The sequence below is a fragment of the Prionailurus bengalensis genome, chromosome A1 (genome assembly GCF_016509475.1).
Source record: "Prionailurus bengalensis isolate Pbe53 chromosome A1, Fcat_Pben_1.1_paternal_pri, whole genome shotgun sequence".
NCBI classification, from domain to species: Eukaryota; Metazoa; Chordata; class Mammalia; order Carnivora; family Felidae; genus Prionailurus; species Prionailurus bengalensis.
This window is the reverse complement of record NC_057343.1, coordinates 82,585,148-82,608,770: the sequence shown is the minus strand read 5'-3', so window position 1 is coordinate 82,608,770 and position 23,623 is coordinate 82,585,148. Positions and strand designations below refer to the sequence as shown.

The following is a 23,623-nucleotide window of genomic DNA, read 5'->3' as shown; positions in this document are numbered from 1 at the left end:
GGCCCACTCTGGTCTGGTGAGTGACCAGGTCCCAGGGGCCAAGGGGGGAGCGAGGCCCACGAGGGGGACAGTTTCCTAACTCCCGATTCCAAACCCAGAGCCCAGTTTGCACATTCACATGCACCCTAGCCTCCTCCTACCCCTCAGCGTCCTCTCCGGGATCCGGATCCAAATGCGGAAACGAGGCAGGGGAGCGGGGGGGGGGGGTCTGAATACGGCTGCCATCTGGAGCCTGGCCACGGGAGAACACAGCAAGGTGAGAGGGGTCCGTGACACGCCTCCTTGAGGCTAGAGGGGCTTCTCTCCCGTGCACCGTGCATTTTCTGAGTTCTCTACCAAACACGTTCAGGCATCAAAAAGTTTCCCAAAAACTAAAACCGTGCACATAATGGGTGAAACGCTATGCTGAGTGAGGGAAGCCAGATGGGAAGGCCTCACAGGCTACGATTCTGTCGACTTGAAAGGAGAAAAAGAGCTGTCGGGGCAGAGGGTGCAGGAGCGCGGCCTGGGTGTGGGTGGGGGCACGGCAGACGAGACCAGGGGACCCCGGGACCACCGTGCTGTGCGCTCGTCTGAAGCGAGGGTTCCCCGCCCCCTCCCCGCCAGGCGGAGCCTTGGAACCCGCGCAGGAGCGGTAGAAAGGCGCGCGCCTTCCAGAACAGCCAAGGGCTCAGGCTTAGAGGTCGCCGCCCCGCGGGGAGGCGTCCGCAGCTGTTGCGGACGCTGACTCAGGCCGCGGGCTCCCCGGGTGAGGAGCCGGTGTCGCCGTCCACGTGGCTCCTGGCAGGGCACAGGGGGGCGGAGGGGAGGGCGCCGCCTGCGGAGACACGGGCGCGCCCGGCTCGGGGAGCTCCTGCCAGCAGCCAGGGTCTGCGCGGAGTCCGCGGGGCACACGGAGGGCGGCTCCGCGGGGCCCAGGGGCTGGGCGCTACCCCGAGATGGAGAAGTTCAAGGCTGCCATGCTGCTGGGGGCGGTGGGGGACGCTCTCGGGCACAGAAACGCCCGCAAGGACAGCAGCGCTTCCGGAAGGAAGGTCCAGGAGGAGCCGCGGGCGAGCGGGGGCCAGGACCAGCTGGTGCCGTCCCGGGAGAGGTGGCCGGTGAGTGACAACACCATCATGCACCTGACGACGGCCGCGGCCCTGACCACAGGTAAGCCGGCCACCCTGCCCCTCTTACCCCCCCTCCCGGTCCCCAGAGCCCCGCACCGCGGGTGAGCCCCCAGCCCTGTCCCCCATGCCACCGCAGGAAGGGGGTTTCACACCCACCAGCGTCCCCTCCCCGGTCAGACGGCGCTTCTCACGGTCTGTCTGGGTTATTTTACTCTGAATAGTGACTCTTCATTTGTGTTTGTAAAACGTCTGCTAGGCTGAGCCTGGTGTCTCTAGGGTTAAAACCAGTTAAATCTGCTCTTGGTGGTTTGGGGTGAGGGTTCAACTTTTCACTGCAGATATTAAGACGTCTGATTTTATTTCAAAAGAACATAAAATAATAAGCCCTTTGAAATTTGGATCCATTAAGATAATATTGTTTGAGGATTACTTCTAAATCCCAATGAGCTCAGGCAGAATGCCATCTACCAAAGTAGGATTCAGATGTGTGTGTACACACGAATGTGTCTTGAGACGATGCTGTGGCATTGGCTGTGTGGGGGCAGGGGGCTTCTAGGACCATCCTTCACGTGCCAGCTGATTCTCAGAGAAGCCGTGGGTGTACATACATGTAGCACAGCTTTCCTACAAGGTACACGCTCTCTGAAAACCTGTAGGTGTTTTTAGTGTGCCGTTGCCAAATGAAAGTCTGGGGCCACGGCTGGGTAGACGAGGCCTCGTGTCTGGGCCCTTGTGCCCGTCTGAGTCGGCCGTGGGCTCGCTCAGCTTAGCTCTGTGCTCATTCTGCAGGAATGCCGTCCTCGCCGCAGCCCGTTCCAAAATAGCTCTGGCGAGGGTGAGGACACAGATAAGATAGCGCCCAGCGCGTGAGGCGGCGAAGTGTCTTTGAGTCCAAATATCCCCAGTTTCCCGGGCTCCCAGGCAGACCCAGCAGTGTGAAATCGCATCCTGGCAGCCAGAGCAGCGATGCCGCCCCCACGAGGGCCTGTCTCTGGACGCAGAACGTGCTGGCTTCCCGAAGCTGCGCGCAGCGGGCCTTCACTCTCACACCCGCTCCTTCCACATGTGTCTGATGCCATCCACGTGTCCTCTCCTTGCCCTCGTCTCTTTTGTGAATGGCAGGATCCACGGCCTGTGTCTGCCTGTGTAGGCGCCCAGGACAGACGCCAGCAGGGTCACGCAATCCTGACCGTGTCATGCTCTCTGAGATTAGATTGAGCCCTCCTGACAGACATAGGACATCATCTACCCCAGTGCGAAATGTGCATGTGGGGGGCACTGCCTGTGGGAGCACCTCACATGGGAGCACGGAGAGTGTTTGGGGCATTGTTTCCAAGGAGGGGACCCTGCGCCTCTGGCTGTGGGAAGTGGGGTGCTGGTACACAGCACCCTCTGGTCCGCAATCCACAAGGGGACGTTCGTGAAGATGTCCCTAACTTTAGCCTCCAGAAGCACAAGCAGGCATAGTTTTTCAAGTCACTAAAAATACAAGTTGAAATTTTATTTAAATTTAGCTGTCAAACAGCCCAGTTTTTTTCTCTAAATAGCAAATTGTAGCCTAGAGAAGGGGCCTCTGAGCTGCATTAATGGTGATGGCTACAGCCCTGATGTGGTGCCACTCAGGGGCCAGGCGCTGTTCTGAATCTACGTGTACCATCCCCTGGCCCTTGCATACCCTGACGGCTGACACCATTATTACAGTTTTACAGACAAAGGAACAGACACACAGAGAGGTTAAGTAACTTGTCCAATGCCACATAGCCAAGCGAGAGTCTGAGCAGGGACTGGAACCCAGATAACTGGGTTCCAACATGTAAGTTCTTAAGCCCTGCCCCAGCCACCCACAGTCGCTGGCCACACAACTATTTCGGGAGTCCCAGTGGATGGTGGTTCTCCAACATGCTTTCCAAGGACAGGTAGACTTTCTCAAAGTGAAACTGCGGCGTGGCATTTCCAAGGAAGTCCCATTATTGGGTGCCGTAGGCCGACCAACCGTGTGGCTATGCAGTTGTGCTAGTGTGAGTGTGATGCGAGGACAGGGACAGCCTGTGGGATGTCCTACTTTTGGGAATGAGATCAGATACTGGCTTAGGAAGCAGTGTCCAATACCACACGGTGGCGGGGGGGTACAATCCAGTTTGTGCAGCTTGCCCAATGAGCTCGCTGGGCACACCTACCAGAGGCTCCCTTGCGTGTGTGGCCCTGTGCCCGTCACCCGAGGATGAGAAGGGGGCTCAGCCACAGGGGCCCCAGAGCCTGGCAGTCCTGGTTCTCCACGGCTCACTGGCCCGAAAACGGCTGACCTTGCTTTCCCTCCTGCACTGTACTTAAGGATGATGACGCCTTCATCATAGGGTTAAGTGAGATCAAGTGGGGTGGTATGGGCACTTGGTAAATTATTTTTTTAAGTTTCTTGATTCATTTTGAGAGAGACAGAGTGAGTGCGAGTGGGGGAGGGGTAGAGGGAGAGAGAGAATCCCAAGCAGGTTCCACACTGTCGATGCAGAGCCAGACGTGGGGCTTGAACCCACAAACTGTGAGATCGGGACCTGAGCTGAGATCAGGAGCTGAGATCGACCGAGCCTCCCCGCCCCAGGCACCCCTGCACTTAATAAATTATTAAGGGAAGGTGGCTCACGGCACGATAGTTAATGTCTGTCTTTCTAAATGTCCTGCTCCGAGGACCAGGCGGTGTAGCCTGTCTCTGCGGCGGCACTGGAGGAAGGGGGGCATTAGCCCATCGGGGCAGTGGCAGATGCCACGGTCCATAACCCACAGGGGAGTGCAGGGCCCAGCCCACGCATGAGCAGACCAAGCCTGTCCAGACTCACCTCTCCCTCTTCCTCCATCACTGGCTCGCTGGCAGTAACAGCATTTTGGAAAGTTGACTTTTTACTACAAAGCTACTCGACCTTGCTATGCTGCCGTTTCTTTATGGTGACATTGGTTGGGAGACACACAGGGTTTTCGTGAGCAGATCTGTCTCTTAGGAGACTGGGTGGTGAGGGCAGAGAAGAATGAGCTGACGAGCCGTGTCTTCAAGCAGAGGAACCTTGGCAAGAGGCTCCTTGGCCCCTGCAGCTTTGCAAAGTCTGCTTCTCGTTTAAATTCGAACTGGACACCCACAGAAGAATGTTGACATTTTGTTTTTAAGGAGTTTTTTCCCCCTTTAGAAGGATGTGATTCCAGAATAAAATGAATTATTTGAGAGGGTCTGGAAAGGCCAGGCTCACTAACCGTGGACTGAGTCAAGAAGGTTTTGTAACGGGTGCTGCTGGCACCCCAGGGCTGAGTGGATCCCAGTGGCTCACGGGCCCTGCACCTCACAGAGCCCATGCCTCCTGTGCTCGGGTCTGGCCGCGCACTCTCTGCCTCTGCTCAGAACCCAACCATGCGGGGCATAGAAGCAGGGACAGAAGGACTGAGGACCAAGTCCACCCTCCAGGGCATGAGGGCCCACCTGCCCTAACAGCTGCAGGGACGGAGGCCTTCGTCCCAGATGATGCAGAGACTTGGCAAATGCATCTCCCTCACCTCCACAGTGGGACCCTGACCCTGGGCGCCTAATAAGAAGACCCCTCTACTGCCTGCTCATAGCTCCGGCGGCCTGAGAGGGGGTCTCCCTGCCCCCTCCCGGCCTCTTCCCCTCCTCCAGAGCCCCCAGAGTTGGGGTATGTGCCCCGAGCAGTCAGGGGCAGTCCCAGCTCCTGAGGCCTGAAATGCAGATTGGGTACAGAATTAGTCTGTTGGTGGCTGTTAAGAGTCACATCGTGGGGCGCCTGGGTGGTTCAGGCTGATTTCAGCTCAGGTCATGATCTCAGGGTCTTGGTTTTGAGCCCTGTGTTGGGCTCTGTGCTGATCATGGAGCCTGTTTCAGATCTGTGTCTTCCTCTCTGTCTGCCCTGCTCATGCGCTCTCACTAAAACAAAAAAGGCACACTGGAAACGCCCAGTATCTGCCCAGCTGGCCTGGCACAGTGACCCTGTCGCCACCAGCCCTGCTCTCTGATGCAACGAGGCAAATTGGACCCCAAATTTGGAGTTAGGTGTCCTCTAGCTCTTGCTGTGCATTACTTTAATGATAGAAATGCTCAGGCCTGCCATCGGACTCCATTTACCATCTCCAGCCTTGGGCAAGTTGCATAACCTAACCCCTGGAGCCTTCCCTGTAAAACCCACCGTGACAGATAAGAGCCTGATGGTATTGGGGGGTGGCACCCCAGACTCCAGGTGGCCAGTGCATCAGCTCCTCTGCCCTCCATGCCTGTGATCCTCAAGGGGCTTGAGACATGCTTGTCCCCAAACACTGTCACACACAGTGGTTTGGACCAATCAGTGCCTGGTGGGGCAGCGCAAGGGGTTTCCAGGAGCGAGAGATGGGGTAGAAATGGGAGGGGCTCAGCCATGTGGAGGCATGGGTCTCCAGCAGCCCGAGGACCAGGCAGATTTCAGGCCAGCTTGTCGTCACATGGACAGAATCTTTAGCAGGGAATGAGGGTTGTGGGTTTTTCTAGATTGTCCTGTGCAACCAGAGTATGAGGCACATACACCAACTCTAATTAATGTCTGACTTCTGAATAAAATCTAGAGTGAATTGTATGCACGCTGCACTGGTCTAGGAGCCAGGATTGTGGGGGGGCTGTGGGGGACCTGGGAGACTGTGGGGGACTCTGTGAGACTATGGGGGGACTGTGGGAGACTGTGGGGGAATGTGGGGACTTTGGGGGCCTCTGTAAGACTGTGGGGGACCTGGGAGACTGTGGGGGACTGTGAGAGCCTGTGGCGGACTGTGGGGGACTGTGGGAGCCTGTGGGGAACTCTGGGAGCCTATAGGGGACTCTGGGAGACTATGGGAGACTTTGGGGGGCTGTGGGAGACTATGGCAGACTGTGGGAGACTCTGTGAGATTGTAGGGGACTATGGGAGCCTTTAGGAGACTGTAGGGGACTGTGGGAGACTATGGGGGACTGTGGGGGACTGTGGGAGACTATGGGGGACTGTGGCAGCCTGTGGGGGCCTCTGGGAGACTGTGGGAGACTCTGGGATAACGTGGGGGACTTTGGGAGCCTGTGGAGGACTCTGGGAGTCTATGGGGGACTGTGGGATCCTGTGGGGGACTGTGGGAGACTCTTGGAGACTGTGGGGGACTGTGGGAGACTCTGGGAGCCTGTGGGGGACTATGGGAGTCTGTGGGGGACTGTAGGAGCCTGTGGGGGACTGTAGGAGCCTGTGGGGGACTGTAGGAGCCTGTGGGGGACTCTGGGGGAATGTGGGAGCCTGTGGGGGACTGTAGGAGACTGTGGGGGACTGTAGGAGCCTGTGGGGGACTGTGGGGGACTGTGGGAGCCTGTGGGGGACTCTGGGAGCCTGTGGGGGACTCTGAGAGATGGTGGGGGACTCTGGGAGACTGTGGGGGACTATGGGAGCCTGTGGGAGCCTGTGGGATAATGTGGGGAACTATGAGAGCCTGTGGGATAATGTGGGGGACTGTGGGGGGCTGTGGGAGCCTGTGGGGGACTCTGGAAGATGGTGGGGGACTCTGTGAGCCTGTGGGATAATGTGGGGGACTGTGGGAGCCTGTGGGGGCCTCTGGGAGATGGCAGGGGACTGTGGGAGCCTGTGGGGGACTGTGGGAACCTGTGGGGGACTCTGAGAGACTGTGGGAGACTCTGGGAGACTGTGGGGGACTCCAAGAGCCTGTGAGGGGCTGTGGGAGCCTGTGGGGAACTCTGGGAGACTCTGGGATACTGTGGGAGACTCTGGGAGAATGTGGGGGATTCTGGGAGACTGTGGGAGACTCTGGGAGACTGTGGGGGGCTGTGAGGGACTGTGGGAGTCTGTGGGGGGCTGTGAGGGGCTGTGGGAGCCTGTGGGGGACTCTGGGAGCCTGTGAGAGACTCTGGGAGCCTGTGGGGGACTGTGGGAGACTGTGGGGGACTGTGAGGGGCTGTGGGAGCCTGTGGGGGACTCTGGGAGCCTGTGAGAGACTCTGGGAGCCTGTGGGGGACTCTGGGAGACTGTGGGGGACTGTGAGGGGCTGTGGGAGCCCGTGGGGGACTCTGGGAGACTGTGGGAGCCTGTGGGAGCCTGTGGGGGACTCTGGGAGACTGTGGGAGCCTGTGGGAGACTGTGGGAGCCTGTGGGGGACTATGGGAGCCTGTGGGGGACTGTGAGAGCCTGTGGGAGCTCTGAGAGACAGTGGGGGACTCTGGGAGACTGTGGGGGACTATGGGGGCCTGTGGGAGCCTGTGGGATAATGTGGGGGACTCTGGGAAACTGTGGGAGCCTGTGGGGGACTCCATGAGACTGTGGGGGATTGTGAGCCCCCTCTCCTCCACCGCCTGCATCTCTGTTGTCCCTGCTGGGTTGGGGGCTGACCAAGTAGCCCTCCTGCCTTCTCAGTCTAACCCTGCCTTTTCCTCCCCAGACTACTGGTGCCTGGATGACCTTTACCGAGAGATGGTGAGGCGCTACGTGGAAGTCCTTGAGAAGCTTCCAGAACATTGGGCTGACCCAGCTACCCTGGAAGGCTGCTCACAGCTGAAGCCGGATAACTATCTCCTCGCCTGGCACACGCCTTTCAACGAGAAGGGTCAGGGGTGCTGTCTTTTCCCAGTAAAGTGCATGCTGGAACGTGGCCTGGACACTAACCCACGTGTCACCCCACTAACCTGCAGGTCTGCGTGACACAGAGGGACTTGCCGGGGCTTCCACGTAGAGGACGCCGGCCTCCCTGATGGTGTGACACCAATCTGGGGTTCGTTTTAAGGAATATTTTCAACTGCTTTCCCTCTAAGTGGCTATTTTTTGCCAAATAATCAGGAAAACTTACACAACTAGCATAAATGTCTATCTCCAGGATGCTTTGATGTGCTGATGTATTTACGTAGCCAGAGTCTCTGCCTCCAGGGCATCTGCTCCTGGGGTCCTGGACCCCCTGTCTGGGTTTATACTGAGGATTGACACCCCCCCAGGGTTTATAAGGAGGATGGACACCCCCCAACCTGAGTTTATACTGAGGATAGATCCCTGAGTTTCTCAATGCGCTGGCTGAGATTAACAGCACATTGCACATTTCAGAAGAAAAATTTAATGGGTTTGAAGGCACAATAGGAACAATCCAGAATGGGACACATGTAGAAAAAAGAATCCAAAATCATGAAAAGAGCCATGGACGACTACTGCATCCTAACATGCCCGTAACAGGCTCCCTGACAGCGTGCAGGGGAACAAAAAAAGATTTGAAGAAATAGTGGCCCACATCTCTCCAAATATGATGAAACTGTAAACCCACAAATCCAAGAAAGTCAGGAACTTCCAAGCACAAGAAACGCAGAGAAAACTACAGTATGGCAGCTGGCAGTCAGATTGCTCAAAACTAACAATCAGGAGAGAGACGTGTGTTCTGTTGCTGACTGCCAAAGCGAGGAGGGTGCTCTTGTCAGAAGTGACGCACGGAGAGCTCGTGGGCAGTGTCACTGAGGCACAGAAGAAAAACTACTTCGCCCTGGAGTGCTGCCTCCAAAAAAGTTTCTTAGAGAAACAGTGGCCAAATAGCCTTTCCAGGTAAACAAAAGCTAAAGGATTTGTCACCCGGAGAGCCACATGGAGAAGGGCTAACGGAAGTCAGTCCCTCAGGCAGCAAGAAACCAACATGGAACAGAAATCCGGGTCTGTGCAAAGAACTTGGATGGAAATCCTAACTATGTGGGTAAATACAGAAGAATTTTTAACTTCCTATTGAAATCTCTTTGAAAGATAATTGACTTGAAAATGATGAGGTACTGCGGGTTTATAAAATGCTATGAGCAGGTGTCTAACACTACCTTGTGGAGGCCTGTTGGGAAGGGTGGTGGTGTGAGGTGGGCTGTGGTAAGTGTAAGTCCCAGGCAGACACTCAAAACCCCAGAGCAACCACTAATACAACAAAACAGTTATAACTAACAAGCGAAGAAAAGAGAAGTGGAATCATTTAGAAATATTTGCTGGGGAAGCAGTGCCCCAGGCTGGGTTATCCCGTCATGGGGAGACCAGGTGCGAGGCTGTCCCTTGGCCTTGGATTCTTCCCCCTCATCAGGAGAAACCGTCCCGTCTTCTAGGCATGCAGTGACCTTCCCTGTAGTGCTTAAGCATGAGCACCACACGACCCTAGCCAACCCCGCAGGGGGAGCCACCGCACAAGGAGAGCTGCAGGCTCTCGTCTCCCCTGCAGCATGAGGGGGTGTGTGCAGCTCCCCTGCCCCACCTCGGCTGCAGGAGGGGCCACTGCCATGGGAGACCAGAGCAAGCTACCAACGCAGGTCTCCCTGCGAGGCTTTGTTTCCTGGAAGGAAGTGCTACCCCATGTTGCGTCCCTGTGTTATGTGCCCCCCCACCCCACCCCCCGCCGGGCAATTCCAGACGGGAGAAGTTGCAGCTGCCAAGGTCTGAGCGTCTGAGGGCTCCTTCTTGTGGTGGTGGGCGCCATCCTCCACCTTCCAACTTCCACACGGTGGAAATCTTCACATGGGATGGACGGCTGCCCTCACTGTTGGATAACATTGAACCCAAAATGGGCAGAAAAGGGGACAAATAACAGGACAAAAGACTTGACCCTGATCACATCAAATGTAAATGGTCTAAAGACTCCAAATAGATGGCAGGGACTCCAATGGGGTAAAGAAACGAGTCCCAACTCTAGGTTGTTCACAGGACGTGCACTTTACATATGAAGGCACAGGTAGGTTAGGGAGAGAAGAGGTGCACCATGCCAACCCCAGAAGAAAGCCAGCATGGCTCCATTAACATCACAAAAAGTATGTTTTGGAGCAAAGAATGTTGCCAGGGGAAAAGAAGGCAATTTCATCATGACACATGCATCCATTCATCAGGAAGACGTACCAAACCCAAACATTCCTGTACTGACAACAAGCCTTCACAATATGTGAAGCTAAAACCAGTAGAACAGCAAGAGAAATTGACAAATCCAGAGTTGCGGGCAGAGATTTCCATATTAAGGTCTCAATATTCACATTAAAAAACTAGAAAACTGGGGGCACCTGGGTGACTCAGTCAGTTAAGCGTCCAACTTCAGCTCAGGTCATGATCTCACACTCCGTGAGTTCGAGCCCCGTGTCGGGCTCTGTGTTAACAGCTCAAAGCCTGGAGCCAGCTTCGGATTCTGTGTCTCCCTCTCTCTCTGCCCCTCCCCTGCTCATGCTCTGTCTCTCTCTGTCTCAAAAATAAATAAAAACATTTAAAAAAATAAATAAAAAAAAAAAAACTAGAAAACCGGGGGCGCCTGGGTGGCTCAGTCGGTTAAGCGTCCGACTTCAGCTCAGGTCATGATCTCACACCCCGTGAGTTCGAGCCCCATGTCAGGCTCTGTGCTGACAGCTCAGAGCCTGTAGCCTGCTTTGGATTTTGTGTCTCCCTCTCTCTCTGCCTCTCCCCTGCTCACACTCTGTGTCTCCCTCTCTCTCTGCCCCTCCCCTGCTCACACTCTGTGTCTCTCTCTCAAATATAAGTAAACATTAAAAAAAATGTTTTTTAAGGAAACTAGAAAACAAAGGGCAAATTAAACCCAAGGGAAACAAAAGACAGGAAGTAATGAAGGTCAGAGTGGAAGTCAATCCCACAGAAAACAGGAAAACAGTAGAGAAAATTAACAAAACCAAGAGCTGATTCTTTGAGAAGATAAAGAAATTGATGAAGCTGAAGCCAGACTGATCAGGACAAAGGAGCGGAAAGTACCAGCACCAGCAGCGGACGGGCAACCTCCCGCAGATTCTACAGAAAATAAGGGAATATATTAAAAATTTTGTTCTAATAGATATCACAACTTAGATAAAATGGACAAATTCCTTGCAGGACGGAAACTACCAAAGGTCGCTCCAGAGGAAGGAGAGCATCTAAACAGCAAGACACAAAGGAAAGCCCAGGTTCAGATGGCCTCCCTAGGGACCCTACTATACCTTTGAAGAAGAGACATACCGAATATACACAGCTCTCCAGGGAGCCGAGCGAACACACACTCCCCAAACCCGCTCTGCTCTCCAGGAGGCCGTTAAGAAGAATAAAACGGTGAATTACAGAGTGGGAGAAATATTTGCAAAGTACACATCTGATAAGTACCCCGAATGTGTAAAGAACTCTTAAAAGAAAGCTAACAACCAGTACAAACACGAGAGAACTATTTAAACAAACAATCCCCCAAGGAAGATGCCTGTGGCCACCTGCTCAACACCATCCTCCGTCACTGGGAAAATGAAGCCCCAACAAGACACAGCGCTGCGTGGGATGAATTTGAAAGGCGGACCGTGAAGTGCCACCCGGGACACAGAGGGGCCGCCAGTGGGACGTAGAACGTGATGACCACTTTGAAAGCCAGTTCGGCAGCTCCTTAAATGTGAGTGAAGTGATCCACTCTGAGGTGTCTGCCCAAGAAAGCATATGTCCAAACAACGACTTGGTCATGAGTGTCCATGGCATCGTCTGTGATAGCCTCCGGCCAGAAACAACCCAGGTGTGCAGCAGCGGGTCAGTGGCCAGACCGGCGGTGGCCCCTCCACACAGCAGTCTTGCTGCACCAACACGGAGGAGTGTCAAGAGGGTTACCCTGAGTGAAGGCAGCCAGATAAAAACGACTCTATGTCGCATGATTCCACTTACATAAAACTCTGGGAAATGCAAACTGGCCTGCAGAGTCAGGCCAGTAGCCGCTGGGAGGCCGGGAGGCACAAGAAGACGTTCGGAGTGACTGCTGGATACGCTCACCATCTCTGCTCAGGGCTTCGTGCACGCACCATGTGTTCACGCTCACCGCCTTGCACGCCTGGAATGTGTGCAGTTGATCACGTGTCCCTTATAACTCCACGAAACGGTTTCTAAAAAGAGAACACGTGCGATTACAGACACCTCGTCTGCTTTCCCAGCAGCAGCGCACGGCCGTCAAGAATTCTGTGTTAGTGCCTAACTAACTTTCCATTGCGGGTGCTTTGCAGTTTGTTTGATCTGTTTTCCTTTGTCAGGCATCTGGGTCGCCTGCTCGTTTTTCACTCATTTAAATGATGCTGCGATAAACGTGGGACTGCACGACATTGTGTACATTTTCAGGACATTTGTGAACATTAGATCGCTGTTCTCTGCTCCCTGCAGGCTCAGGGTTTGGAGCTGCCACCAAAGCCATGTGCATCGGCATGCGGTACTGGAAGCCGGAGCGCCTGGAGACCCTTGTGGAAGTGAGCATCGAGTGCGGCAGGATGACGCACAACCACCCCACAGGTGAGGCCGTGCCAGCGGCGCCCGCGCCCAGCTCCCCCAGAGGGTTGTGCGGAAATCCTACCCGCTGTTCCGTTGCCTTACTTGTTGGCGGACTTGGGCTTTTCAGTCTTCAGTTCTGCTTAAATGCTGTTTTTGCCCTAAAAGCAGGATTGGGGATGAGCTTGGAAAGACTCCCTGGTTTCGGTGCCAGGCATGTCAGAGTAAAGGCAAAGCACCAGCTCTCCGAGCAAAGCCATGGGAACCCGAATTTCTATCATACGCATTGGGCACTGCTTGCCGCCCAGTGCCATGCCTGGTGGGGGCCTGAGCCAGAATGTGTGAGCTGGAACACCTAATCGTCATGCCTCTCTTCCACCTCCGTAACAGGATGGCCGTGCGTGAGGAGAGAGTGTCCGTATGTCCCTCACACAGGGAGGGCAGGCGGGGGCCCCAGCACCTGACTCAGAGTCATGACTTAGAAGGGCAGTCAGCTTCTAATTTTAAATAAGAAGAATCGCTTGAACGTCTTACTCCCGTAGGTGGAAGGCGGGCGCACGCCCTCCCCAGCCCAAGTCCAGAGGCTGCCAGCTGCTCTCTCACAACTGCTCCCCTCTTTCAAGGCCACTTTCAGTGTCCACTGTTACTGGCGTGGCCCTGAGGTTGCAAGGGCCATGCCGTGCCACCTGCCCCTCCCCGGGGACACCCTCGTTTGACACTGGGTTTGAGAACTGGACACTCACTCCACCTGTATTGATGCCTTACAGTGGCCAGAAGCCACTGAGAGCATCTCTCGAGATGGCCGTGCCTCTTCCTGGGTGGACGTGGTCTTTGTGTGGTTGTGTGCCTCAGGCTGGCCTGGTGGTCGCTCCCCTGTGCTTAGAACCATCTGTCCCCGGGGCACCTGGGGGCTCAGTTGGCTGCATGTCCGGCTCTTGATGTCAGCTCAGGTCATGATCCCAGGGTCGTGAGTTCAAGCCCCGTGCTGGGCTCTGCACTGGGCATGAAGCCTGCTTAAAAAAAAAAAAAAAAAAAAAGAGCCGTCTGTCCCCACAACAAGCCTTGCTAGGGGGGTGTGATGTGCCTGTGTGCAGGAAACAGAAGGCAGAGCCCGGGAAGCACCAGCCCAGGACCCTGCACCTGCCAAGGGTGCATCTGGCACCCACATGCCCTTGTTGTGCCCTCCAGGCTTCCTCGGGTCCCTGTGCACGGCTCTGTTTGCGTCTTATGCCGCGCAAGGAAAGCCACTGGAGCAGTGGGGCAGAGACATGATGCAGACGGTCCCGCTGGCAGAGGAGTATTGTAAGAAGACCATCCGGCACCTGGCAGGTGAGCCCGACCTCTCTTCCCATCACGCCCGAGCTGACAGCAGAAAGGCTGGTGTCATTCACTTAGACCCGATTCCCAGAGAGCTGGAGGTCTGTTGGTCCTGTGGTGAAACCTAGAGCATCCCCATGTGAGCAGGCTGACCCACAAAGCAGGCCCAAGGCGTTCCCGGCAGAGGGCCTCCTGGCCAGGAGACCGGGCGCAATGCCAGTGCTGCTCCCCCGCCCTGGCTTCTGCAGGGACCCCACCCTCCCGCTCTCTGACGGCAGCCGGGTCGCTGTTCCGGGTGGTCCTTGGTCGTCCATTCCCCAGACACACGGGGTCTGCACTGCTCCCCACTGTGGCCAGCTGCCATGAAGGCCACACAGGGGTCTGTGCCCCCTGGGGACATCTGCGTCCAGGAACGTCTGTCTGTTCCTGGTTATCCCAAACCCATCAAGCGGCTCACGCCCTCTTTGGCCACTGGCGAGGTGTCCATCAGCTGGTCCGGCAGAGGTCCTAGGGGACCTTGATGTTGCTGGCGGCCAGGTGAGCAGTGGCTTCTCAGCAGGCTCCTCCCCCACACGGCCCGGAGCGGACAAATGCAAGAGGCAGGTGGGGGACTGGGAGACCCGTGGCTTCCTCCTCAGGCAGCTACGCTCCAGAAGGTTCTTTCACCCCTAGGAGGGACAGCCCAGGGGCATGTCTGGAGTAAAGCCGTTTGTCACAGGCAGAGGGAGCCGAGTGTGAGTGAGGTAATGGGGCCGTGGGCTTTCTGGGCAGCCCGAGGCTGTTGTCTTGAGACGGGGAACCAATCGATGAATCACTTTCCTGTAACCATCTGACAAGCAGGGACTCATTCTAAGTGCCTCTCAAGAAGCTTCTAGAACAACTTTAGAAGGAGATAGCGCTGGAAAACTCTTATCCACAGGGCCTGGCTCCCATGAGAAGCGGAGAGCCTTGTGCCCACAGTGAGCTTACACGTCCCTCTATAAACTTAATTATAGAACATAGCGCCACACTGGCCGTATTTTCGACTGGTTTAAGTCACTCCTGCCTCAGGGCTCTGGAGGGGTTGGGGCTGCCTGCGGTCACTGGGTTGTGAGGGTCACCTCCTCCCGCAGGAGAGATGGGGACGCGCGGCTGCTGTGGGCCATGCAGTGATTGTGCTTACGCGGAGTCGGGGATGCTCCTCGGACAAGACGGGGAGGACAGGCACTGGTCAGAAAATTGGAGCCTTTATTTTTTCTGTTTAACTTTAAATGTGTTTAACCTGGAGTTTTATGACCTATGACACATGCCGATTCTTTTTTTTTTTTTAATTTTTTTTTTTTCAACGTTTATTCATTTTTTGGGACAGAGAGAGACAGAGCATGAACGGGGGAGGGGCAGAGAGAGAGGGAGATACAGAATCGGAAACAGGCTCCAGGCTCTGAGCCATCAGCCCAGAGCCCGACGCGGGGCTCGAACTCACGGACCGCAAGATCGTGACCTGGCTGAAGTCGGGCGCTTAACCGACTGCGCCACCCAGGCGCCCCATACACATGCCGATTCTTTTAAAGTTTATTTATTTTGAAAGAGGCAGAGCAGGGGAGGGGCAAAGAGAGACAGAAAGAGAATCCCAAGCAGGATCCACACTGTCAGTGCAGAGCCTGACACGGGGCTCGAACTCACAAACCCCGAGATCATGACCTGAGCTGAAATCAAGAGTCAGACGCTCAACCGACTGAGCCACCCAGCTTCCCCAGACACATGCCCTTTTTTTTTTTAATTTTTTTTTTTAACGTTTATTTATTTTTGAGACACAGAGAGACAGAGCATGAACGGGGGAGGGACAGAGAGAGAGGGAGACACAGAATCGAAAGCAGGCTCCAGGCTCTGAGCCATCAGCCCAGAGCCCGACGCGTAGCTCGAACTCACGGACCGCGAGATCATGACCTGAGCTGAAGTCGGACGCTTAACCGACTGAGCCACCCAGGCGCACATGCCCTTTTTAACAGAAACCCAAATCGTCCAGAGAAAGCAGTGTTCTATTCCTGCAGGGCCTTCTGCTTAGTGGTGACAATGTCCATCGGCAGTAAGGACAACTGGCAAATTAGTTCCCTGTCTTCACCCTTGGACATCTCGTTCCAATGTTGGTGGCCCACCTGCTTGGGAGACAGGCCACGGTGCACTGGCAGAGCCCTGTCCCTGCCCGCTGCTTCCCTCACTTTCTGTCATCTTGCCTCAACCTTAGGTAGGCTCTGCTTTTAGTTTTGTGAAGCACAGTCGGGCCAGCATTTCCAAGGGCCTGTGGTTCCCTCAGGACCAGGAGCCTTGTCCCAGGGCCTGTCTGGGGCCTGCCTGCAGCCACCGGCTGGTCCCCTGGAGCTCTGTCCTCTGCTCCTGCCCACGAGCAGACCTCCTGAACCGGGGCTTTCCCACGGGCACACCGGGCACCCCTCAGGACCAGGCTGGCAAGGAGGCCGCCACGGCGGGAGGGCTGAGCAGGCGCTGGTGCCTCCCGGGTTCTCGGAGGGCAGAGCACGTTCCTACATCTGTGTCCGAGGAGCTGCCGCTCAGACCCCACGTGACGTGGGCAAGTCCTTCCTCTGGGGCTGGCACGCCAGGCGACAGGCAGCGAGAAGGAGACGCCCTCCGCCCCCCTTTGCAGGCTGTGTCGCTTCGGTGAGAAGATACAGGGTCAGAGCTTTCAAGACAATATGCTCTTCTAAGGACCATAGTCCCTGTTAAGTCAGCGAAGCAAGTTTCTCGGTTGCTTTGTCCCCCACTCCCAGCTTCCTCACTCTTGTTCCAAAGCGGCCTCCATCCTCTGCCCCCTCACCAGGCTCGGCCCCCGTCTCCTGCCTCTGCCCCTGCCCCGCCGTCCCTGCGCCCCGGCTGGTGGCCCTCGTGTGCAGCCCACCCTGTTGTTTGTGTTTAGAATACCAGGAGCACTGGTTTTACTTTGAGGCAAAATGGCAGTTTTACTTGGAGGAGAGAAAAATCAGCGAAGATACGGGAAGTAAAGCCACCTTCCCTGACCGCTACGACGCGGAGGAGAGAGAAAAGGTAAGTCGTGCTGTGCCCAAGTGGTGGGGACAGCAGCTGGCAGGGTCCTGCTGCCCGGGGTCCCCACCAAGAAGCCGCTGCAGCTGGGCTGTTTCTGCCACCTCTAGAGCCTGGGCTGGGGGCTCCCCCCGGCAGCAGCAGGGGGCCTGGAAGACTTCCTGGAGGAAGCATGTGTGAAACAGAGTACTTCATGTTTTCATTACCTCATTATAAGCACGGCATTGCTAGAAGACACTCGGTTTCACTTCGTTGTTTCCTAGGCACCAGGGCATGAAGTTGTATCCGATGAGTAAGGTCGTGCACACGTGCACACCACTGTCATTGCTCATGTTGGGAGAGCTGACTGACGTTGTCGGCATCGGGTTTGGTAGCACAAGAGAAAACCCCGAGTCGCTGTGGCTTAGCCATGATAGAAACTTATTTGCTTATGTCCCCGGAGCCCAGAGCTGAGCTGGAAGTTGCTTGCAGTGAGAGCTGAGGACACGTCTGTGTGGCCGCTCTGCCATTCTGAGTGCACAGCTTGTAATCCACGCCGGCTGCTCTGGCTCCAGCCAGCACGTCTGCATTCCAGGTGTCAGGAAGGTGCAGGGGGAGAGCAGGGGCCCACCCTTCCTCCTCAGGTGCTTCCCACAGCCCCTCTGTGTACCTCCACGTATCTCCCTCGCCTCCCCTTGGTGCTGGAAGGCCCAGGCGTGTGATCCTTAACAGGGAGGTGCCGCTGTCCCCAAACCAACGCTGAGTCTGCTGCTAAGGCACAGGGGGGTGACCTTCCAGCGTCCACCTCACAGGCTTTCTGCTCGTGGCGCACCTGCAGGGTGTCATTCTGCACCGCCAGCCAGCCTTGGCGCCCACTCGCCCCGTGCCCTGCACAGACCAGGGGCGTGTGTCCTAACAGTCTCAGCACTGGCTCTCGGTCCCTTGCTGGGTGCTGACTCTCCCACAGACTTTTTGGCGACCCTAACATGGGCTCGGGTTTTCTCTGTGGAGTGTCTGCATCCATAGGAGCCTCAAGAAGTGGGTCTTTCCTGCGCACCATCACCCCCAGCCCTGGGGCAGTGCCTACAACACAGGTGAACTCCGGGAGCACGGGCTCCAGTGCAAAGCAGCACTGGTTTTCCTGTAGCCACATATGCCCTGACCCCTGGCTCTTTGTTCTAGGCTTACCGGAAATGGAGCTCTGAAGGCCGAGGGGGCCGGCGGGGCCATGATGCCCCCATGATTGCCTACGACGCTCTCTTAGGAGCTGGGGACAACTGGACAGAGCTCTGCCAGCGGGCCATGTGTCATGGAGGTGAGATTGCTTTCTTTGATGTGCGACCAGCACCCCCTTCCCACCCCGAAGCACCTGCCCAGGATGTCCGGATTCTGACCCCCCAGGATGTGGGTCCTTCTCTGGGCGTGGTGCTGCCTCTGGTGGCTGTGCCAGTCTGAGCTTGAGAGAAATGGCATCCGGGGAGCAGGGTGTGGGCCCCCTCTCCTTCGAGGCCACTGGGTCCTGCTGGTACGGGCCGTGCACAGTCCCACGGACTCTGTAGCCAAAGAGAGCTCTGCAGCACTTTGGATCGCTGGCCCCAGGTTCGAGCCCTCGGGTGGTGGCCGGGACTGTCCCAGGGCCGGTCAGGATTGCTCCCTCCTGGTGCCCACTGTCCCCCGCAGATGTAAAATAAGGGGACCCCAGGCAAACGTCACCCCGTGCTAGGCACGGAGTATCCGTGGACATCGGAGCCCCTCAGTTCCTGGTGCTGAGGTGGTAGAGACGCCAGCACCACCCCACAGACGAGGTCCCTGAGGGCCCAGGCCCCAGGACAGCACGGGCATCGGCACACGCTCACGTGCATCCGGCTGTGCGAGGAGGGAGGGAGCTGCCCAGAGAGGTCCCTGAGACGGGCCCCTGGCAAGAGGGTCTGGGGGTGACAGTGTGCAGGAAAGACCCACAGGCTCCGGCAGCACAAGGTCCCGGGGCCCCTGAGGACCTGTGTTTCCGTTCCAGGCGAGAGCGGGGCCACAGGGACTATCGCGGGCTGCCTGTTCGGGCTGCTGCACGGCCTGGACGCGGTTCCCACGGGCCTGTACCAGGACCTGGAGCACAAGGAGGAGCTGGCACGCCTGGGCGAAGCCCTTTACCGCCTGTCCACTCAGGAGAAGTAAAGCTCTCCCACCACGTCCCTTCAGGGAGCCACGTCCAGCTCTGGGCGCCCCGGGGTCCACGTGCTGGCCACGGCCCTCCTGAGCGTGCGACACGCCTGATCGGCCATAATCACACTCTTAACTCTTTCCTCCTGATTTCAGAGCCCTAACTGCCGAATGAAATGCCCTGTTTGTCCTTCGAGAATGTTTGTCCTTCCCTAACCCAGACCCAGAGCCTCTTGCGGGGTCTGCTACCCACAAGCCTCCACACACAGTGGCACAAACAGTCTCCGGGACAATCAGCGTGCTTCACTCTGTGCAAAACTAACGCTGCTCGCTCACTCATGCCCACACAACTAACCACAACAGCTGTGCTCGGACGCGTGACCCGGCCACCGCCTCGAGGGCAGAGCCGCCGGCACCGGGCCTTGTGAAGCAGCGAGAGAGAGCACGGCACTTCGCCGCATGGCCAACGGTTTTTAATCACACTAGATCTTTAAAACCAAACCCTTCTGGAACAAGTGACAGAAAACCAGGAAATAAAGGGCTCTTGTGTGACACCCGCATCTTCTGTGTGGTCTGAGCCAGGTCCCGGGGGCAGGGGAGCCCCCCAGACTCGCTGCTGAGGGCTCGGGGCCGTCTCTGTCTGTGAGTCTTGGATAAGAGAGCACGCTCTGGTTAAAAATAACCTTGGACACAGTCCTTTCCAAGGAGCATCTGGTGTGAATAAAAGAGCAGTTGGTATTTCGTGTTTAACACGGCGCTTTGGCGGCTAGGCTGGGGCCAGCCCCGCGGCGGCAGCGCTGTTTCCATGGAAGGCCGCCTCTGAGCAGGCCGGTGGCCCCCGGAGCCCCCGGGCTCACTCCCTCGCTTCTCAGGTCTGCACGAAGGCCTCCAGTGGGCGGCTCACAAGGAGGCCTTCCTGAATAACAACTAACCTTTGCTGCTGCTGGTGCTTTTCAGCGGGAAGAGCCAGACACAGGGCGGCCCCGGCTGGGGGTGGGGGCGTGGACCAGCCCACTCCCGCAGGAGCCCAGGCCCCGCAGAAGTAGGTGGGTGCTGTCCCAGGCCAGGGCCACGGCCGGGCCCCAAGAGGACTCCTTGGTCTCCGTTAGGAGGAATCCATCCTGGAGAATCAGGAAATGGGTCTGCTTACTGGTGGATTATAAAACATAAACAGTCACAGGAAGCACTGGACAGTCTCCACCTCACTGTCCTGCTGTAGAGAAACACAAGCACTGACAGAAACAGAACCGTGACAAGTGACGAGGTGAACGCATCTGTGATTTCGTGTTTATTGTAAAGGAAACACGCACATGGCCTGGGAGACTTGTCGCCACGTGTGCTGGTGGGTGCAGAGCAAGAGGCCCCGGTGCCCAGCCAGGGTCGTGCCCCCCGGGCCCCTCGAGCGCCCCTGGAAGCTGTACAAGCGGGGGTCTGCACAGTGCGCTCAGCGCTGTACACGCACATGCCCTTCCCAGCTGCTGGCGATATTCTACCTGCTCGTGAGCCCTAACACATGTGACTCAGTGGTTCCCACTTGTGAAGTGACTGCTCCCGACTCAGCACATCCGCTGCAGGTGTGGGTCCTCGTGTAGATGGCATCCTGGCTGGAGCGGCACCTGGAGACCTGGGGTCAGAGGCCACGGGCTTGAGACAGCAGCCCCCATCACTAAGGAAGGGTTTGCGCTCTGGCAGCCCCCGTGCCCACTGAGACAGGCACCCATGGGGGATGGGGACAGGCATCCACAGGGACAGGTGCCTGAGGGGACAGGTGCCCACAAGACAGGGACAGGCATCCACGGGAACAGACACCCAAGGGGACAGAGGCCATGGGGACAGGCACCCACAGGGATAGGCACCCACAGGGATAGGCACCCATGGGGTGCAAGGACAGGCGTCCATAAGGATAGATGCCCATGGAGACAGGCACCTGTGGGGACAGGCACCCAAGGGGACAGGCACCCAAGGGGACAGAGGCCATGGGACAGGCACCCACAGGGATAGGTACCCATGGGTGCAGGGACAGGCATCCATAAGGACAGACGCCTATGGAGACAGGCACCCGTGGGGACAGGTGCCCACAGGGACAGGCACCCAAGGGGACAGAGGCCATGGAGACAGGCACCCAAAGCTCCAGTGGTGGAGCAGGTCCTCTGTTCTGCTCACAAGTTTCCAGACTTCAGACTCATTTAATTAATTCCTGTCCCCAGGCTCTTTGGTGAAGAAGTTTTGTGTTTAGATCTTGAATTGTTGTTCCCCATGTTTCCGTATCTGGAAGGCAGGTGGCAGTGTGTCTGGCAGACACTGGAGCCCCTCTGACAGCTGGGGAGATGAGATCAGAAGGGTCCACTCGGAGGGGCCAAAGGGCCACCCACGGGTGCACACGGGCCTCAGCCCCACCGCTGGGGGGAGGTCCCCCAGGTCAGAGAGGCAGTGCCTGGTGCTATCCCGGCCCATTGTGCAAGGGCAGTCAGAGCCCCTCGTGAATGGAGAATTCGAACCCAGCCTGCCTGACGGCCCAGCTCCTGCTTGTGAACCGCCCGCCAGCCTCCCCAGTTCAGCCAGACTTGCCCCCAGCCGTGGGCCCACAGGCACCTGGACCAGACAGCACAGGAAACAGGTGTCCACAGAGGGAACTGGAAATACCCCTTATTTCCGAGGAGGTCATGGGGACACAGACACCAGGGAGACCTCCAGGCCTGTGGGCACTGGTGCCTTCAGGGCCCGGAGCCCACCTGTGGGCTCTTGGCCCTGCGTCCATCCTGCCCCATTCTGATAGCTTGTTTTCAAGAACGTTAAAATAGGCAAAAAGCCACAATATAGCCCAAAGATCTCTCTCACCCAGCCGCACCAACTGGGCCAATCGCTGCCATTAATATTGGGCCACATGGGCCCAGTGTCTCTCAGTGAGGACAGAGCACAGATGCTCCCAGCGTGGCTGTCCCCTGGCGTGAGGGGAGGGGCGCCTGCCTGCCTGCATCAGCCCCAGGGCCTGAGTCAGCCGGACTGCAGGCTCCGGGCAGCAGAAGTGGCCTGCTGGGTGAGGTGGCCACCAAGTGCCCACAGGGAGTGCCTCATGTAGGGGCAGCAGGAGGGGTCAGGCCCCAGGCTCACTCTCCAAGGGGCAGGAAAGGATGAGTGCAGGTCACAGAGGAACAGGGGACCTGGGACGTGGCTCACAGACCTGGCTGCCATGGGGGCTCTGCACTCTGGGTATAAGCCTCTGAGCACCGCAACGAGAAGTGTGGGAGGGGTGGGGAGGGGTGGCTGCCAGGGGACCAGGCTGTCTTCCCAACCGCGCCAGGAGACCCCATGTCTCAGAAGAGGACACGGGGCCCTAGGGACGTCCCCTTGCTGCCCCAAGACACGCTGACAAACACAGAGGGGGCACAGGTCAGCCCAGGGCAGACCAGTGCCTGCTGATAAAGTCGACGGTGAGGGCCAGGCAGGCACCCCTGGGAGCCCCAAGGGACCAGCCACTGCCGGCCTTTTGAGGTCAGGTGGGGTGGAGGGTCTCAGCCAGGGGACTGTCCTGCATGCTGACCCTCCAGTGTCCTTGTATTTCCAGGTGACCTCTCGGTCGCCAGAGGTGCCAACGGAACCGTCAGGAGAGTTTATTTTGGCCGCGATGTTTACACTGGCCCTGGAGAGAGGTGTTCTGGTCCTGCCCAGGGATGGGCTCGGGGACGTCCGCCCGCACCCACAGGCAGGGGCAGCAGCCCAGACCCCAGACTGCCTTTGGAAAACACTGACAAGATGGAAACACGCTTGGCTTTGAGGAGCAAACTGCTGGTGTTCGGTGCTCCCACAACTGTCCTCGCTGCAGCACGGAGACCATCCATCCACATGCTGTTTCAGCCACAACTGTCCTCGCTGCAGCGCAGGGACCGTCCATCCACATGCTATTTCAGGCCAGGCGTGTGGGGCCAAAGAAGGACGTGCTGGGCCTGCCTGCAAGTCCAGGGTCAGGCAGTCATCGAAGGCCCCAGTGAGAGACCTTGCCTCCACAAGAGCACATGCCCAGGCCCGCGGGAGAGTTCACACCACTGGCCATTCCAATTCAGTGACTTCTGGGATGCAGAGGGCCATGCAGGTACCCCTCGAGTGAAAGAGGGGCATCCACAGGACCAGTGGGGGCAGCACAGTCAGGCCACTGGGAAAGCCTGCACTGAGGAGGGCACCTGAAATGGGTCGTGAAGGATGCATAGGAGCTCATCAGGAGTGCAGCTGTCGCAGGTGGGAAGGCTCAGTGTGCGGCTGGGACAGAGCACAGCTGGGAGCTGAGCTGCCAGGTGACACTCGAGGTGCACAGGCCTGCATCCCTCACCCCCAGCAACAACGGCAGGGTGAGCCAGAGCCTCCAATGGCAGGGGCCCTGCCAGACCTCGCTGCAAGCCCCAGGGGGGTGCAGAACAGATGGGTGTCCTGCCCACATGCAGGCAGACAAATGAGTGTGCTTGAAACTGCGCTGGAGTCTCAGGCAGTGACGACTGCTAGAGGGATGGAGACCCCAGGCGGTACACTGGGGCACGGTGGGTCGTGAGCTTGCATAGTGACCTCAGGAGGGCAGACTGTGCAAAGGGAACAGCTTGTGCAAAGGCCCTGGGGTAGGAATGAGCTGGGAACCAATCGATGGCCAGTGCTCATGGCCTGGGCACCAGGTGGCGTGTCCCTGCAGGGAGGGCGGGAGCCCAGCTCAGCTGTGTCGTGAACATGCACCACACAAGCATCCTGCAAACAGAGCTCAGCATTTCTCTGGGGTAGAGGGCAGGAGAGCAGAGATGGCCG

The 23,623-nt window shown here is 57.3% G+C and overlaps 1 protein-coding gene across 2 annotated transcripts; it reads left to right on the top strand.

Annotated features, from left to right (window-relative positions):
• The first annotated feature begins 735 nt into the window (after positions 1-735).
• On the top strand, positions 736-23,573 carry LOC122485057 (protein ADP-ribosylarginine hydrolase-like protein 1). 2 transcript variants are annotated; one of them, XM_043583341.1, is made up of 7 exons: positions 736-1,152; positions 7,539-7,703; positions 12,248-12,373; positions 13,538-13,678; positions 16,578-16,705; positions 17,864-17,996; positions 22,404-23,573. In XM_043583341.1, the coding sequence occupies exons 1-7, from the start codon at positions 939-941 to the stop codon at positions 23,018-23,020; spliced, it is 1,524 nt and encodes a 507-aa protein (XP_043439276.1). In that variant the 5' UTR covers positions 736-938; the 3' UTR covers positions 23,021-23,573. The 2 variants fall into 2 exon arrangements, with proteins under 2 accessions (XP_043439276.1, XP_043439285.1); XM_043583350.1 differs by lacking the exon at positions 22,404-23,573 and adding an exon at positions 18,696-19,398 and having other exon boundaries at positions 773-1,152.
• The last annotated feature ends 50 nt before the right edge of the window (positions 23,574-23,623 follow it).